At 38.7% G+C, this 18,470-nt stretch overlaps 1 protein-coding gene across 2 annotated transcripts in view; it reads left to right on the top strand.

Moving 5' to 3' along the window:
* Positions 1–6,051, top strand: part of ARHGAP28 (Rho GTPase activating protein 28) — a 217,992-nt gene extending 211,941 nt beyond the window's left edge. For both annotated transcript variants that reach the window (XM_045850289.1, XM_045850288.1), the window contains 2 exons: positions 124–188; positions 2,253–6,051. In XM_045850289.1, coding sequence (XP_045706245.1) covers positions 124–188; positions 2,253–2,347 — 160 coding nt within the window. In that variant the 3' untranslated portion in view covers positions 2,348–6,051. The remainder of the gene's footprint in view (positions 1–123; positions 189–2,252) is intronic.
* The last annotated feature ends 12,419 nt before the right edge of the window (positions 6,052–18,470 follow it).

The raw sequence follows: 18,470 nt of genomic DNA, 5'->3' as shown, positions 1-18,470 counted from the left end.
GATGATTTGTGGGATGTATTTTACTCAAGGCAGAATGAATTATTTATTGCATGGTTATTTAATCTACATATTTACCTCAGGTTATGAAAAGCTTAAAATTATATTGCTTTCTCCTTTTTTCAGTCATGGTTCTTCAGAATGCATTAAAATTCAAAACCAAAGGTTATATGAAATTGGAGGAAATATAGGTAAGGATTCTTTAACAATTTTTTGCCTGGATTCTTTGATTACTCTAAAAGAAATATGCTATTACTATAAAAGTATATTTTACATGTTTTTATATATAAATTCAAAATCAGGAAGTTTCTGATTTTCTAATCTCATGTAAGAACAGTATGATTTTCCTAAAATACTTTCAAATTTTAAATGTGAATATTTTAGTTGACATGGAGTAGATTTGGGGCCTTCTAAATGTGACTCAAAGTTGGAAAATCTCTTTCTGGAGATTCATGAAAGACAAAGAAAAGAACATCATGGAACTTCCAAAATCACAACACCCTTTTTGTTTAACTCCCTGTTTTCACTCGAAGCCCAAGTCTATTCTTCCCTGAGGGGAAAGGGAATCCAAGGAAAATTCCCTTTAGTTTCTTCTGTGTCCATATCTTCTGCTTTGTCTTCTTCACAGTCCAGAGGAAACATCTGTGCTATTTAAGACCAGTACCTCCACTCATGTCTCACTTCATGTTCCCCCACCCAGTTAGGACATCGATCCAGTTACTTCCCCCTTCGCTCTTGTAGCATCAGCTCTGCTCCCCAACTGCACCATTTCTATCTGCATAAAAATTCTGGTAATGTCTCTCATCTTTACAAAATTCTCTCTTGACCCCTTCAGGTCAACTCCCATTTTTGTTCTGCTGTACAGCATTAGCTCCTTGAATCAATCATCTGTATTCCAATGTCTTCCTCTTGTTGTCTCTTGAAACCTCTCCAGTCAAGCTTTATCTTTCAACACTTCATCAAAATTGCTCTCTTGTCTTGGTCACTAGAGAACTCTTATGTTGTGAAATCCAACAATTCAGTCTGTCTTTATAACTACCTGAGTTGATCTTTTCCTTCTCTGAAAAACACTTTCTTCACCTGGTCTCAAGGACAACCTGAGCTTCTGGCTTTCCTCCCACTACACTGGCTACTCCTCATGAGTCTCTTTTGCCTGTTCTCATCCTCTCAGCCTCTTAAGACTGGAGAGCTGTGGGGCTCAGTCCTTCCAACTCTTCTATATCTACACTTAACTTCCTTAGGGAGCTCAGTTTATCTCATTGCTTTGAATACATGTGTATGCTGATGCCTCTCACGTTTATAACCAGACTTTCTCTCAAACACCAACCTTTCATATTGAGTCACTGAGCACATTCTGCCTTGGACCTCTGCAGAACACTCACACAAGTTCGTTTCTCACTCCCTTGCCTCATTCAGGTCTTGAGAGTATCACCTTCTCAATGAGACCTCCCTGGATTATATACTCTCTACATTCCTTCCCAACTTTGTTGTTCTCTAACACTCTTTTTATTATCAGACTTGCTTTATATTTTACCTGTTTATTTGATAGTTGCCTTTACAACTTCTAGAATGTAAGCACACAGAGGGCAAATATTTTTGACTGATGTGTTGCTGTAGTCCCAGCCCCTATTATGTTCCTGGAGCATAATAGCTCTCAATAAATATTCGATAAATGAATGAATCAAGCAAGCAGTCAGATCTTGGTGGTTTTGTTTTAGAATTTAACTACATAATTTCAAATGCATTGTACATAAAATTTTTCTACATGGAATGATCTTGTTATTTCCATATTTTCTGCCTGTGGGCATTGCAGCCATAGAAAAGAAACTAAAATGAACTTTTAAACTTTTCTATTCCTGGTCAAGTTACTATCTGTAAAACCATTACTCATGTATTTGTGGTGCTGCTGGTGTAAACAAGCCTATGTGCTGCCAGTTTTATAAAAGTATAGCACATATAACTACAGTAGTAGGCCATACCATCTAGATTTGTGTAAGTACACTATAAGGTTCACCATCCAAATTTTTTCTCATTATATATTTTGATCGCTTGTCAAGTGATCAGCAAAGGTTTGGAAGTATTTAATAACTAAAATGTTCAACTCTATAAACAATGAGGAAAGCACTTATGATATTTACTCCTGGCTGAGAGGACTATACCGGCCTTATTCAAGCCTCACATACATACATGCGCAGACATACATGCACACAGCAGTGTTCACTCATAAACATGCTCTGATTTTCTCTTTCTTTCAGGACAGCATTGCTTGGACCCAGATGCTTACATTTTGGATGTATATCATGTCAATCCTCAAGCAGAATGGGTGATCAAACCCCAACCAAGTTTTTGAAGTACATTCAAGATGGCAGCTGGTATGAATTATATGCCAAGAAAATTCTAAATTAAGTAGGATTAAAAAAGACTGCTTTTGACATGTTTGTTCCTGTAACCCTCTTGGTGTTCCTTGGCCTAAGTGGCATCTCCCGGCATTGTCAGTGTGAACCATGGAAGGGGATACGGCTAACCATTGGAGCTAAAGCTTTCTCATGATGGCTCCTTGATAAGAGTGAAGAAGAGAAGTTGTGGTCCTTCCTGAAGAAAGACCAATCTAGAACAAGAACCGAATCATTTCTAGTACTTTGACTTCACAGCAGAAATGAACTTGATTCTATGCCTAGAGATAAGAAACACTTCTATACGTAGTAAATGCTACTACGAAACACAAAGAGGTAGAAAAAGACTTTTTTATACTTACGTTATATACATATATTGACCTTTTTGAGCAAGAATGCCAGAAATATCAGTAACTGCCACTCTGAAAAATTATTCAAATCTACTTTCCAAAGGGAATCAGTTTCTAAAGTTACACATACAATATTTATGCTCTGACTTACTCCTGAATTGGAGAAGAAAGAACTTTTTGTTTAAAAACACTGTATTGTTACGTATGTTGTACTGTATCGTGACAATGAGCATTCTGGTGCAAACAAACATTTCTTTTTGATAGACTGTTGAAAATTGATATTTTAAAGGTTGTTCCCTTGTGAATATGGGGACCCTAGGCAAGCTTAGTTCGACAAAGGGTATTCTTTTGTTTTCATAACCTGTGTAGCCAGAAGTCACAGAGCATCTATTATTTTCATCATGATTATGGTGCTCAGTGAAGAACTTTCCATGTGCCAGGCACTGATTTCTTTTTCTGATTGAACATATCATTTTTTATATTTTACAACTGTAGATAGTCACTTCTGCAGCTCTATTTTAAAAACACAGACTGCCTTTATCCAAGAGTGCTGAAAAATACTGTTATATTTCAGATTTCATATTCTGTAAAAGCAGGTTCTGTTTCTGTTTGTCAGTAATAGTCATGGCCAAGCACTGTGGATTAGCATCAAGTGTTAAAGTCAGGTGCATATTTTGTGAGCAGAAACTGTCTCACTATCAATATCCTGTGGAACTCTTTTCTAGACCTGCAAGAACACACAATCCCCTGTGATTCCAACAGAGCAAATCTAAAATGTGCTGAGGGGGTCAGACAGCTCTGCCTCTTATCTTGAGAATGCAGAGATAGTCATTAGGGTTAGCTAGAAATGCAGCAGCAGTCTCATCTGTCCCACAGGCTTTGGATTAGAATCCACAGATTGGTATTTTGATGACTTTATATCAGTTTTAATGAGATTTAACACGCAAGTGACTCTTGCAGTTCAAAGGAGAGACAAAGTTGCTCACAGTTGCAGAAAACATTAAATATTACCAAGTCTTAAAATGTTATAATAATTTAAGCCCATATATAGAAGAACAATTTTATATACTGCATTTTGCCTTGACGTCTATAAAAACATTACTTATATTCAACTTGTAGGTAATTCTGTTTATGGTCATTAGGGTTTTGTTATATTTTTATAGAAAACTCAAATATCTATTCATTTTATTTATTTGAGAATTTTCATTTCCTTTTCCTGAAAACACACTAGAAAATAAACATGTTCTGTTACATTCAGATTTACATTTTATTACTTATCAATATATGGGTAATTGATGGCATGTGAGTTTACATAATAAACTTCAAGAGTCTGAAAAAATGCTTGTATCATCTGTGCAATTCAAACAACAAGAGTAAACATTTCACTTTATGGACATAAGATGGCAGTAATATATGCCTACACACACAGAAGAAATTCTTCAAATTAGCTACCTTACACTTCTATGAATATATGAAAACGATTGATTTATCTCATTGTATTTCTTACCATTTTGAATAAATTCTGTTGTGTTTATATAGAAAATTCATTAATCTATTCATTTTTTCCTTAGGAATTTTCATTTATTTTGACTGAGAACATATTAGAATCTATATGAGTTCTAAAGATTTCAAGATTTACTTCACTTGTCATTGGTTCTAAATAAATGGCTAACCGATGACAGATAAAAGCAGTAAGTTTCTGAATTTCTTAACTGCTTCTGTGTGCTTTCAGATATCAATGACTTAGCTGAGCCAATGACTTTAAATTACTCACTTTAACATAGTCAAGGAAGTGTGACAACTTTCAAATAAATATATAATATGGAAGGCCTTGTCCATGCCAATGCCATTATCCCATGATAGCCATTATTCTTAGTCTTAGGGTTAACTAACTGATTCAGGGAGAATTGCCAGCAGATACACAGACTAATTTTTATGTGGGTAAACAGGTTCTTTTTACTTAAAGAATAAACAAATCCCTAAATTTAACATTCAAAAATGCCTGCCACCTAAGTATTAAAAACTACCTGCCTTATCAAGAGTTGTTTTAAAATAGTTATAGGAATCTGTAAAATTGCATAGTATATTTGCAAGTAAAAACAGAGTCAGATACTGGGCTTCTAAATTCTATTGTTAATAGCTTCCCACCCCACCTCATCCCAAGTGCCCTTGGTATATAGTTAGGAAAGTAATATCCAGGAGAGTACTAAAGAAAACTAACCTGTTAGGAACACCTATTCATAAAAAAAAGAAGAAACCCTAGAAGTGGCTCATTTTTTCCTCTATTCTGCAAAAAGGAATCCCTTTGTTAAGCAGCTCATTTGGGGATACAATTCTTGGAGTGAATGATCTTCAAACAAACTGGAATATTGATCTCTTTATAATGTACACACAATATAACTACCTCACTTGCCTTTCTTGGGAAAAAGAGTTGATGGACTTTAATAATTTGTGTTACAAACTGTCCCTAAGTCTTACTAGTTTTCACTTCGGTTAGCTTTCAGTGTACATTTAATAACATACATTTGATAATGAAAAGTGTTTTTAGCAAAAGCTTTAAAGCCAAAAACACTCTGGAATGTGACCTGTGGTGTACGTGGAGACATTGTGTCCTGTAGTCGTCGTCCCAGGTGTTGACCGCACTGACACGTGGGTCTTCAGTGCAGGAGTTCACATTCCTCTCTCCTTGCAGGCATTTTCCGACTGCTTGTCCTCTATTGCCCTTGACTGAAAGGTAGTATGAGATAAACATGACCCTTCTTTCTATCGAGCATATTTTAACTGTTGTTCACGAATGTATTACATGCCTGAAAAGAATGTATGTTATGGGATTGAATAGTTCCTAGTTTCTGACTGGCATTTTCAACACTTTTCCATAAATATGTCACTTAATAAAAATTATGTGACATGGATTAGAATGTTTCAAGCACTCTCAATAGTTTTATACATGTCCCTTAATTTGAAAATTGCATGCTTTCTTTCAGGCATTTTCCAACTATTTTCTAAAACTATGTGACTTGACTGAAAAAATCATAATGTCATGAGAGGAATGTCAATGTTTTATGTTGTCTCTCATCTTAAAACTTAGTAATGATTGTTTTTAACTTTATTTTATTGTTGCCACTATTACAGACATCCCTATTTCCCCCCTACCTTTGCCCACCTCCACACAGCCCCTGCCCCTCCTTCCCTCTGACCATCGCCACACTGTTGTCTGTGTGTCATGCATATATGTTCTCCGGCCAATCCTATCATCTTTCATTGTGAACTATAATATGGATGTTGCATTTTATTCATAACAATAAAGATAAACAAACTGAAATCACTGTCACGAGAATTCTTATATTTAACTACTCCTAAGTCCACCATGGTGCTAATGAAAGAACAGGAGCTTGAGAATTGGAAGGTTTGTGTGTGAGACCTGTAAGTCTTTGTCACTTACTAGCCAGGTGGTGGGCTTGCACAGAAGCCATGTGGCACTATGGCCATGGTGGATGGTTGTGAGTAGGAGATAGACTGAATAAGCAAACACTATTTCCTAAATGTGTTTGAGTTGGTGCTTTGTGTGGACAGGTTTTTAATAGGCGCTTTAAAAAAATTTTCAATATAGAAAAGATATTTGACAAAATTCAAAACCCATTTATGGTTTTTTAGAAAACTCAACATTTAACCATATATCTGTGCAAAAGGCAAGAAAAATAAAAAGATATAAAAAATAAAATGGCCTGTGTTTGCATATGATATGATACAGAAAAGCCTACAGTATCTTCAACTATTAAATAATATAATTTGTAAGATCATGGCATATAAGACATATAAAAATAAATTTATTAGTAACAAAGAATTAGAAAATAAAATTTTAACTTCCACTCACTATAGCACCAAGAAACATATTTGAATACATTTAATAAAATGTATGCAAAACATGTTTGCTAAAAACTACAAATAGTAGAAATTAAAGAATAGCTAAATGTGTGTGTGTGTGTGTGTGTGTGTGTGTACCCCGTATTTTTGAATAACAAGTGGTGGATTGAAGAGAACTTGCAAGATGTCGGTTCTCCAGAACTCTATAGATTCAATGCTGTTCCAGTCATAATACCAGTGGGCTTTTTTAGATAGAAATGGACAAATTATAAAAGTTACATGGAAGTATAAAGAACGTAGAATACCTCAAGTAATCTTACAAAAAAGAACAAAGTTGATTAGAATGAGCAGTTTCAAGACCTACCATAAACTTGCAGCTCTTAAGACAGTATGATACAGAATAGAGATTGACATCTACATCAGTGGGACAAAATAGGGCAAAGAGCAAAATGGCCAGCCCACTCATGGTCATCTGATTTTCAGCACAAGTGCCAAAGCAACCCTATGGGAAAAGGGAACTTTCAACAGATTGTACAAGAATGATTAAATATCCATATGGAAAAAAATAAAAGTTGACCCCCTCACAGTATACACAAAAATCATTCAAAATGAATCATAAAGCTAATTATAAAACCTAAAACAATGAGGCCTTTAGAAGAAAAATAAAAGATAATAGCTTTGTGACTCAAGAATGGGCACTGATTTCTTAAAAACAGAAAGCAATGCTTATAAAAGAAACTAATAAATTAGACTTCAACAAACTTTAAAACTGCCTAGCCAGGTGGCTAAGTTAGCTAGAGCACTGACCTCTAAGCCAGTTGCAACCCCAGTCAGGACTCGTACTGGGGGCAACCAATTGTTTCTCTCTCAGTCTGTCTCCCTTCCTTTCTCTCTACAATCAATAAACATATCCTCGAGTGAGGATTACAAAGAAAAAAAATCAAATAGCAAACCACAGATTAGGAAAAATATATTTGTAATTCACATTTGACAAAAGACTGAAATTTAGGATATATAAGGAACCCACTGATTAAAACGGCAACCCAACCTTTAAGATGGACATAAGACGTGGACATTTCAGGAAAGAAGATGCACAAATGACCAATGCTTATTAACACTGTGCCATTAGGGAAATGCAAATTAAAACCACAATGAAATACCATTACAAATAAACTAAAGCAGTTAAAATTGACTGATTATTCTGAGTGTGGATGAATCAGAATTTATAATTGTTGATAGGAACATAAAATGGAAAAGGCCACTTTGGAAAAGGGTTAGCAGTTTCTTATCAAACTCATCACACAACTTTCCTATGACAAAGCAATTCTAGACCTTTACCCCAAAGGAAATATATTCCTGCACGAAACACTTGTATAAGGATGTACACAGCAGTTTTATTTATAATATCCAAAAACTGAGAACATCACAGGTATCCATCAATAAAAAAATAAGTAAACTGTGGGATGGAGGGTGACATTACTCAGTAGTCAAAAGGAATAAACTGATAATAGGTAACAGCACACTTGAATCTCAGAATCAGCATGCTGAGTGAATGGAGCCAGACACAAAAGACTACACACTGTCAATTCTGTTTACATGAACTTTTAACATAGGCGATGCTGAATAATGATGGAGGGAGGATAGAATGCTTGCCCCCAAGGAGGTGGGTATGGAGATTGGAGGTGGCATGAGGAGCTTTTCTGTGGAATGGAAATGTTCTATACCTGTGCTGTCCAAGACAGGACTACTGGCCCCGTGGGCCTATTGAGCGCTATGTAACTAGTCTTCATCAAGCTGTATTCTAGGTATAAAATATGCACCAGATTTTGAAGACTTAGTAGGAAAAAAATATATAAAATATCTCATTAGTAATATTTTACATAATTTACTTAATATACTAGTAAATTTCAGTAGTTTCATTTTATTTTTTAATGTGACTAATAGAAATTCTGAATTATATTGAACATGTGGCTTATGTGCTTTGCATTATATTTCTATGGGACAATATTGTTATATAATTATATATATATATTTTTTATCCTCACCTGAGGACAGTTTTTCATTGCTTTTTTAGAGAGAGAGGAAGGGGAGAGAGAAACATTAGTGTGAGAGAGAAACATCAATTGGTTGCCTCCCATACCCACCTGGACCAGGGACATATGTGCCCCAGCTGGGGATCGAACCCACAACCTAGGTACATGCCCCATGGGGAATGGAATCTGCAACCTTTCAGTTATGGGATAATGCTCCAACTAACTGAGCCACACCAGCTAGGGTACTTTATATTTTGATAAAGGTTTGGGTTACATAGATGTATGCACTTGTCAAAATTCCTTGAATGTTTGCTTAAGATTTCTGCATTTTATTATATGTAAATGTTGCCTAAAAAGAAAAAAATATGTAATAATATATAAATATTACCATTTAGGTTAATATACATACTGAAATATTTAGAAAGCAGTGTACTGGTGTCTATAATTTATTTTGAAATGTGTTTAAAAATAAAATAGATTGAGGAATAGAGGGAAAGATCGATAGATGGGTAGATTATGCACCAGACCAGAGGCAGTAAAATATTTATGGTGGAATGGTGGTGGATATACCAGTGTTCAATGTAATATTCTCTGTGCTTGAAATTTTCCATAGTAGAAATTTGAAAATAGAATTCTTATAGTTAATATCATGCTTAATGCTGATATATTGAACATTTTCTTTCCAACAGTGGTTCTCAAATGGGGGATGATTTTGTTCCCCAGGAGATATTTGGTGATGTCTGGAGACTTGTTTGGTTGTCATCACTGGGGAGGGAGAGGATGCTCTTGGCCTCTAGTATGTGAGAAGCCAGGGATGCAGCTAAACATGTTACCCTGCACACAAGATCCTGCTAAACAAAGAATTATCTTGCCCTAAATTTCAATAAAGCTACTCTTGAGAAAACCTGCCCTGAGATCACAGATAAGGAAAAGGTATCTGCTTTTGCTATTTCTATTCACCACTGTACAGCAGATCCTAGCCAATGTAGTAAGTTAAGAAAAAGGACAAAAAAAAATTGAAAGGATGAAATAATGCTGTTTAATTTGCAGACAATATGACTATATGATTATGTAAAGAAAATCCTAAGTAGGGAATCTATTGTTAAAACTATAAGACTTATTAAGAACAATTAGCAAGGTCATAGGATCAAGGTCAATCACAAAAATCACTTGTGTTCTACATATTAGCCAAAGACAACTGAGAAATCAAATATAGAAGCAATACCATCTGTTCATGATTTGGGAGTAAGCAAAGAGTTTTCAGACAATGCTGTTTCTCAATTCCAAAGATTTTTCAAAATATGATATATTTGACAATAAAACATAAAGGTAGATTAAAGAAATTGGGAGTTTCAGCAAGGCTGGCATTCCCCTTAGATGTTTTCTTTTATCATCCCCAGAGTAAATTACACCTTCTCTAAATATCTTCTGACAGAGGGTGGGTAGGGGTGAGGAGAAAGGAGGATGGGGAAGAGTATGCTTTTAAAAAGTTTTACCTGAGCTATATCAACTAGCAAACATTTGGGAACTCTTACAATTTCTTCATGAACTTCAAGGTAACAATAATTCATTCTCAGTGTTTGTTCTGTGATCCCATCACATATTTTCTCACTGTGCAGCAATTCATACAGAGGGATGAGCCTGAGGAATTATCGTTGACCCTAGAATAATACAGGTTTGAATTGTGCAGGTCCACTTATACCTGTGCTGCTTTCCACCCACAGCTGGTAGTCTGTGGGTGCAGAGGGCTAACTATGTGCACTGATCTAGGCTTTTTTATGTGGAGCACGTGAGCATCTATGGATCTGGGTCCTGGAACGAATCCTCTGTGGATACCTAGGAATAACCAAGTTTTAGGGGAGTAAAGTTACATATGAATTTTTGATCACATGGGGGTCTATACCCCTAACCCTGCATATATCAAGGATCAGTGGTACCATTTTCCACCTGAGATTGATTGAATCCACAGGTGTGAAACCCAGGTGGCCCAGGGGCCCAGGGCCGGCTGTAGATATTGGAAAACACCTGCCCCTAAGTGGACCCCTGCAGTTCAAACCCATATTGTGCAAAGGGTCAACTGTATTTGCCTTGGTCTTTTTGTGTCCAGTGGAGCCTTAACTGCATATCAATACATTGTGCTACCCATCAAGTCGAGGAAACAGTTTTCTGTGTCAGAAGAAAAGGTTACAAAAATCCTAGTTTAAAAGCATAGGTATGCATAGCAAGGTGTGCCTCTCTTTAACTCAAAGCAATCCTTCCCAACAATACAGTTAAGGTGTTCTCTCACCAGGGCCCCAGAGAAAAAGAGGTAGAAAGTTAACCTAAGGTTGTATTTCTATACAGATGCAGAACACACTATAGTGACCCCTTATTTATATCCTTTCACCCAAGATGCATGTTTAACCCATTAAACATACAAATATACAAAGCAATACATATGATCATTAGGACTTGACTTTTTCCATGAGACAATAATTTCCCTATGACCTCTTAACTGATCCATTTACTATCTATGCAACTAATCTTAACAGCATGCCCGTTTCTTCATCCTGGAGGTTATAAGCATGTTTGCTTCTAATAACAGCACACGGCAGCAACACATCAAATCGTGGCACAGAGCAATTTCAGTCTAGCAAAAGTACTCTCCTACCCATTCCAAAGTTAGCATGTTTCCAAGTGAATTTTCAAATCTTTATGTCAAAATCCATTCTGCCCACACATATTTCTTTTTAAATCTCAGTTAGCAGCACCTTTATTGTTTTAGTTCCTCGAGTCTAGACTCAGAGTCAGTTGCCTCCTTTGTTCTTGCCAGAACTCACATCAGCCTGCTGGTAAAATGCCAGGGTGGTCAGGTCTGACAGCACAGTCAAATCCCAGTTACAAAAGAACACAGGTAGGCCCGGGTCCTCTGGTGGAACTTTTAAACATTTAAGTTCTGTCACTTTTGCCTTTTAAACAGCCTCTTTATCATATGATATCATTAATTATCCTGGAGAACTTTATCTGGCTCTTCACGAACATGTCACTAGATGTAAACACAAGCTTGGATTCTATTGCAGTGTTGTTTAGGGCAGTCAGAGCTACGCCGGGGTGGTGGTGGTTGCGGCTGTGCTGTTGTGGACATTGTTGTCCTCCTCTCTTGTGTCAGAAGTCTCCTGTGAACAGTTCTTCCGAACATCCCCCTACATGGGGACTGAACGGCAGAAAGCTCTTAAAGCTTTGCCTCTATGCCCCAGGGCCCCAGAAGCTGGCAGCACCTTAGTTAGCCCTGGGTGATGTGGAGGTTGATGGGTGGGCAGGGCTTTTCCTGAAGCTCAGTGGGCCCTGGGCTGCCATGGCTCCAGGGGGGTTTTGTTGGTCTCCCCTGGGGAAAGGCAGGGTTCCAGGTCCCCTAGTGTGCACAGAAGCCTTAGCCAGTATCTCTGGGCTCACCCCCGGACTCAAGTCCTAAATGTAGGGACTGAGAACTTAGAAGTGGCATCTATCCCTTGCAGCTCAGAGGGACTTGTGGTCTTTTTCAGGACATCACTCAAGGTGAGACCAGTAGACTGGTTCTTTCTGACTCTCCTACACAAATATTGTTTCATTCCAAATGGTTCATTTATTCCCTCAGATGTAGTAGCTCCTGGCCTTTGGCACAGAGAATAGGCATAAGCAGGCACACTCTCTCTCGGTGTAGCCAGTTAATCCATTTGGAAGAGTAAGGGAAACTGTCATCCCATGCCACAGTTTTCTGTTGCAATGAGGCATTTTTCCTGCTCCATGGCTGATGAAGATGTCATTGCAAAGCACCAGTTAATAGTTTTAAGGGCACATTCAGGTTACCTACCCCCGTGGCTTCTGACTAGAGCGTGTATGCCCTTCTCTTCTTGGCCTTCTTGGAAGATTCCTACCCTGAGCCCACTACTTCAATTGCTCACAGCCTGCTGACTGTGCCAAGTGACACAGGGCATTATCTAAACTCCAAAGATGTCTGCAAAATGTGGTTTGACAGCAAAGCATACAAGCAGATTGAAAAAAATCAGGAGTTCTGCCCTGGTTAGTGTGGCTCAGTGGACTGAGTGCCAGCCTGCAAACCAAAAGGTTGCTGGTTGGATTTCCAGTCAGGGCACATGCCTGGGTGGCAGGCCAGGTCCCCAGTTGGGGGCATACTAAAGGCAATAAATCCATGTATCTCTTGCCAATTAATGTTTCTTTCCGTCTCTCCCCCTCCATTCCTCTCTCTCTTAAAACAAATAAAATCTTTTTTAAAAAAACAGGACTTCCGGGGTGCTGGGAGCTCCCATAGAAATGTTTATCTTCCCAGCAGTAAATTATACCCTTTCTGACAGTCCAGATGGAAGCGGGGAAGGCTGGTGGGGAGAAATCTTGAAAGGTTCATCTGAGTATTATCAGCTAATAGACATATGCATACTCTTCAGATTATCATCTTATTTATGAACTTTTGTGACTGTTCATTCTCAGTTGTTTCTCTGCGTTTATATAATGTTTTAACACTGCACAGCAGTGGACTTTGCTGTAGTCTTTAGCTCCATGTCCTGAGATGGCAGATTGGGAGTAGGCTTCTGTACCACATAGCCCTCACTACAACAGGACAACGGAAACTTAGCCATAGAAGGAAATAATTGATAAACTGGACCCACAAAATTTAAGATTTCTGCTCAGCAAATATACCATTAAGAAATGAAAAGACAAGTCACAGATGAGGAGGAACTATGTGTGTGTTATATCCAGAATATATAAAGAAATCTACCTCAATAATAAAAAAAGACAACTCTTTCTAAGGAGCAAGACTTGACCTAATGTAACAGAGGACCCCCCCACACACACCTGGAAATAAGGGAGAGGTTGGGAAGCACCAAGGATGGCCCAGGTGTAGCAGCCTCAGTGTGGCTGCCAAACCAGCATACATTGCCTTGGCAACTAGGGGGACAAACGCTGGCTGTGCAGGGGATTCTGAGTGGGGTGGAAGCCTTTAAAAGGGAAAGCATGCAGAAACATTGCCCCCTTGGATTCTCCCCTTTTCCTGCCTGCTGTGGGCTGGAGTTCCTGGGCCCTGGGCCTGGGGACCCTGTGGTCTAGGAACATTCCTGGGGCCCCTCCTCGAGCACTCCAGAGCCTGCCTGGGGCACAGCAGGCACTGGTTCAGTAAGAGGGGAGAAGAAGAGGCTCAGGCTGGTGGCCGGAGGAGCATGGCTGGGTGGCAATTCTCACGCTGACCCCCGTGTATGGGAAGCCATGGAGGCAGCTGCCCACCCGCCTCCAGTACCAAATTCTGCCTCCAGAGTTTTTGTGTGTTGGCGACAAGCAGTTGGACCCTACTGGTTGTTCGGTAACGCTAACACTCCACCGAAGTACGGAGGTGGTCATGTGCATGGAAAAGGACCTCTGCAACATCTATCAGGGAAATGCTAATTAAACCACAATGTGACAGCACTACATAACCACACAAAAAATTTTTTTTAAATATCTAAAGTTAAAAAGTTGTAATACCAAGTGTTAGCAAAGATATGCAGCAACTGGAATTCTTATACATTGCTGGTGAAAGTGTAATAAGGGAGAACCACTTTGAAAACAGGTAGAATAGTATGAAATTAATCATGCCCCTACCAAGGGGCCCGAGGGTACTTCAGGGGTGATGGGCAGGTTCATTACCTTGGATGTGGGGATGGTTGTGTTACTGGACAGTCAGGTCTATCTCAGGCCAGCCCGTGGTGCATAGGTTCTTGACTTCGTGTAGGAAAGTTTTCACAACACAAGTGCAGGTGATTTTGAGAGTGTGTTTATTCAAGCTGGGCACAGTGGAACAAAGGAGGGGCTTATGGAGGAAGAAGGAAAAAGAGAGAGCCTGGGCGGTGCTCTGCTTTGGCTCCCTAGAAGTGTTACAGGAGGGAGCCAATGTGGGGCCGCATTTACTTCACTGGAAGTCAGAGAAAAGGGGGGCCTTGGAGCCAGGATCGGGGGTAAGCCTGAGTGGAGCTGCCACTGCCCATTGCGCTTCTGCTGAAAGTCTCTTGGGGACCCTTAGAGTGTAGGAGGAAGTAAAACTTCATGCTCAGGAAGGGGCTGGGCACCCTCTAGAGTGAGCCCACGCTGCATCTTTACCCTGAGGGCTTTTGATCCTTCTTCTGTTGGTCAGAATCTTAGGGGAGGGTTTCAGCAGAATATTCATCACTCTTCCAGGTGTATTTTTAAAATGCTGATGTATCAAAATGAGCACACAGGAGGGCTGGAAATATTCTTTGGTCTGTTATACTGTTTACTTGTATCTCAGGTCCGTTTAGCTTTTAATGGAGTTTTTGTTATTTGTTCCCCCGACTTCATCTGTCCTTGGGTTTGGCTGACACAAATGTCATTGAGTAGGTCTCTGTTTTCTATTTCCAAGACCAGGGTGACTGAAGCTACGCACTCTAGTTAGGGAGGAGAGGCATAAACCATTCACTCTCAAGTGTCCCTGGTTAGGGGAGGTCAGATCTTGTGGTTCACTAGCTGGCTATAAGTTGCTGAAACTGTTTGGCCTTGTTTAATTTTCTTGTCTCAGTTTCCCTATTCCATTTGCCCAGGAATTTTCCTAGCTTCTTACTATCCAGTCACAGTTGCAGAGATATATACATAAATTATAACTCATCAAACTGTACACTTTAAATATGTGAAGTGTATTGTATGTTAATTATATCTCAGTAAGACGGGTCTGGGCTCTGTGCTTAGAATCCAAAATGTGGTGCAGTGCTCTGACTTTGTACACTGAGTGGAGCTGGGAGAGAACCATGCTTTGTCCATTGCCATTACCTGAAAAAAGAACAGCAGAAGGGGTCACCATGGGGGAAACATTACAGACATTAGGTCAAGAGGACAATGAAGACTATCCCTCAGGAAGACTGCACTGGATCTTCCTGTGCTCCTGCACAGTGTTTAACACAGTCCAAGATCCCTCCAGCTAACAACTTCGAAGTCGGTTTGAAAGGGAAGCACGTTACCTCTACAGTATTGCTTCAGCATGTATTGCCACAGTCCTTGGAATTACAGGTGCTAGATTACAGTTAACACTGGATGGGAGCGACAACAGAAATATTTTGGGAGGCTTATAGACTCCACAGCCACACAGCTTGTAGGACACATTGCGGGGAGAAAGAGGGCTTTACTTCTGCCTTCCTTGGGGGTTGCAGGTGAATATGTCATCATGGCTAGTGTTCCTCTTACGGACTCTAAGCGGATCGGAAGTCACAACTTTGACATTCTGTAGGAAGGAATTACCAAAGCCATTCTTAAATAATTTAAGGTGGGAATGGAGCTTGAAGCAATAAATAGAAGGAAGCTTTATCGGATCTGCACTGCAACTATTGCAGGTATTAAAGGAGATAAAGTTTTAATTACATCTGATGTCTCGAGAGGAGCTCTGCTCTATCTCAACTTGTGTAAAGTTGGGAGACAGAGCCACTGGCACTTCAATGTGTAACTAAATCATTGTTTCTCAACCTGACACTATTGACATCTGGGGCCGGATAATTCTTCATCGTGGGACTGTTTTGGGCATGGTAGGATGTTAAGAAGCATCCTTGGCCTGCAGCCACTAGATGCTGGTAACACTTCCCTTCCTCTCTGTTGTGACAACCAAAAATATTTCCAGACAAGTGTCCCAAGGGGAGACATGTGGCACTAGCTGTGTACTCGTCGCACACAGGAGGACCTCTTTCACATGTGGGTCTGTCCAGGTTTGGCAATTACAATCCAACATTATATAATTTGTATGTATATATCACTTATCATTTATTGTTTTTAGTAATCATTTTGATTTTTAATTAAGACTTTTAGTATAAATGCACACACATATTTAGCAGCTACATTAGGCAAGTAAATTTGTATGGCAAAGTGATAACCTCATAATATAATTTGTGGAAAAGTACTGACTAATGAAATCATGAATGAAACTGACTCTTAGGTGACATTTACTTGCCAAACAAATTCAAAACGGAAAATAATTCTTTGAGAGTTTTGAATTAAAAGGCTGACAGAAGCACATGTTTGGTATTACACACATAAACATCAAAGCTTTGGGGGGTTTCAAGTGCAATTGTTCTTCAGGTTACTAAGACTGAAAAACCATTTATAATTGCTTGAGTGATTAGCAAAAGATCGCACCAGGGATGTTTGCTTAGGAACATTGGGCGAAACACAGGATTCAAGTACCACTGTCCAGTCTGATGTGTTTAGGAACTGGCTATTGAGATACAAGACCCACCCATAGAAAATATAAAGCAACCCATTTTTCATTGCAACTGACAACTGCACTGATATTGCTGCTAAAGAGAATGTTTGGGTATTATGTAACTTGTACATGATAGTAAAAAGATATATGTATTTTCCTGGCTTTAATATTTATAAACAACTAGCTCTGAACTGAATAAAACTATGAAGGATTGATTACATTGTGACAAATGTGCTTTGGAATTCAAGTTTTGCGTAGGAGTTCGTTCTGACAGCACACCTGCAGTGAGTTAAAAACATTTTGGGTTACCCATACTGAGAGCTTGCAACCGACTATAATCAGTTTACAACATCCTTCACCGAGAAAAGCCTTGTTGTGAAATATGTCAGCAGAACTAACAACTATGTTTAGTGACACAGCAAAACCTTGATGGGGTGAATTTAAGATCATTCCTGTTATAATGTAATAATATGGAAGTTGAATCATAGCTGGTACTGCATGGTATGTTAGGATCTTCATGAAGTGGAAAAATTGCATCAGGAATGTCTGAATTATGAGACAAATTCTTTATGTTTCTAAGAAATAAGAAGCTACTATGGTTCTAATTTTTTTACATGTAAACTGGGTAGTCAGTCCTGCTCATTTATCGGTTTTCATCATCATCTTACTGATGTCTGTGCTTCCATGTGAGGAGGCGTGGCAACATGTTTTGCCAAGCAATACATTACTAAAGGTCAAAACAAAAGTTAGAAGCTTGGAAGAATCAGTTTACAGTTGTTTGGCATCTTCCACAATTTACCAATGACTGTCAATGAAGGTTATTATCTGAATATTGTCAATCTGAAAAGTTATACAGATATATTTGACAGCACAATTTAAAGTTTATTTTTCATTAGTAGAAGATCCATATGTAAGAAAATCATGGCTCTTTTTATAAAAGATAATCGAAATGTAACTATAACTTTCTTTTTTAAATATATTTTATTGATTATGCTATTAAAGTTGTCCAAATTTTTTCTCCCCTTTATTCCCCTCTGCCCTGCACAATCCCCTCCCACCAGCATTCTCCTACCTTAGTTTGTGTCCATGGGTCGTACATATAAGTTCTTTGACTTCTCCATTTCCCATACTATTCTTAACCTCCCCCTGTCTATTTTGTACCTACCATTTATGCTCCTTATCCCCTGTACCTTTTTCTCCATTTTTCCTTCTACCCCTCCCCACTGATAACCCTCCATGTGATCTCTATTTCTATGATTCTGTTCTTGTTCTAGTTGTTTGCTTAGTTTTTGTTTCTTTTTAGGTTCAGTTGTTCATAGTGGTGAGTTCGTTGTCATTTTACTGTTCATATTTTTCATCTCCTTTTTCTTAGACAAGTCCCTTTGACATTTCATATAATAAGGGCTTGTTGATGACAAACTCCTTTAACTTGACCTTATTTAGGAAGCATTTTGTCTGCCCTTCCATTCTAAATGATAGCTTTGCTGCATAATCTTGGATGTAGGTCCTTGCCTTTCATGACTTGGGATACTTCTTTCCAGACCCTTCTTGCCTGTAAGATTTCTTTTGAGAAATCAGCTTATAGTCTTATGGGAACGCCTTTGTAGGTAACTGTCTCCTTGAAATG

This window comes from Phyllostomus hastatus, unplaced genomic scaffold (assembly GCF_019186645.2).
Source record: "Phyllostomus hastatus isolate PE091 unplaced genomic scaffold, TTU_PhHast_1.1 phas_contig_80, whole genome shotgun sequence".
NCBI classification, from domain to species: Eukaryota; Metazoa; Chordata; class Mammalia; order Chiroptera; family Phyllostomidae; genus Phyllostomus; species Phyllostomus hastatus.
This window is presented reverse-complemented; position numbering and strand designations above follow the sequence as displayed.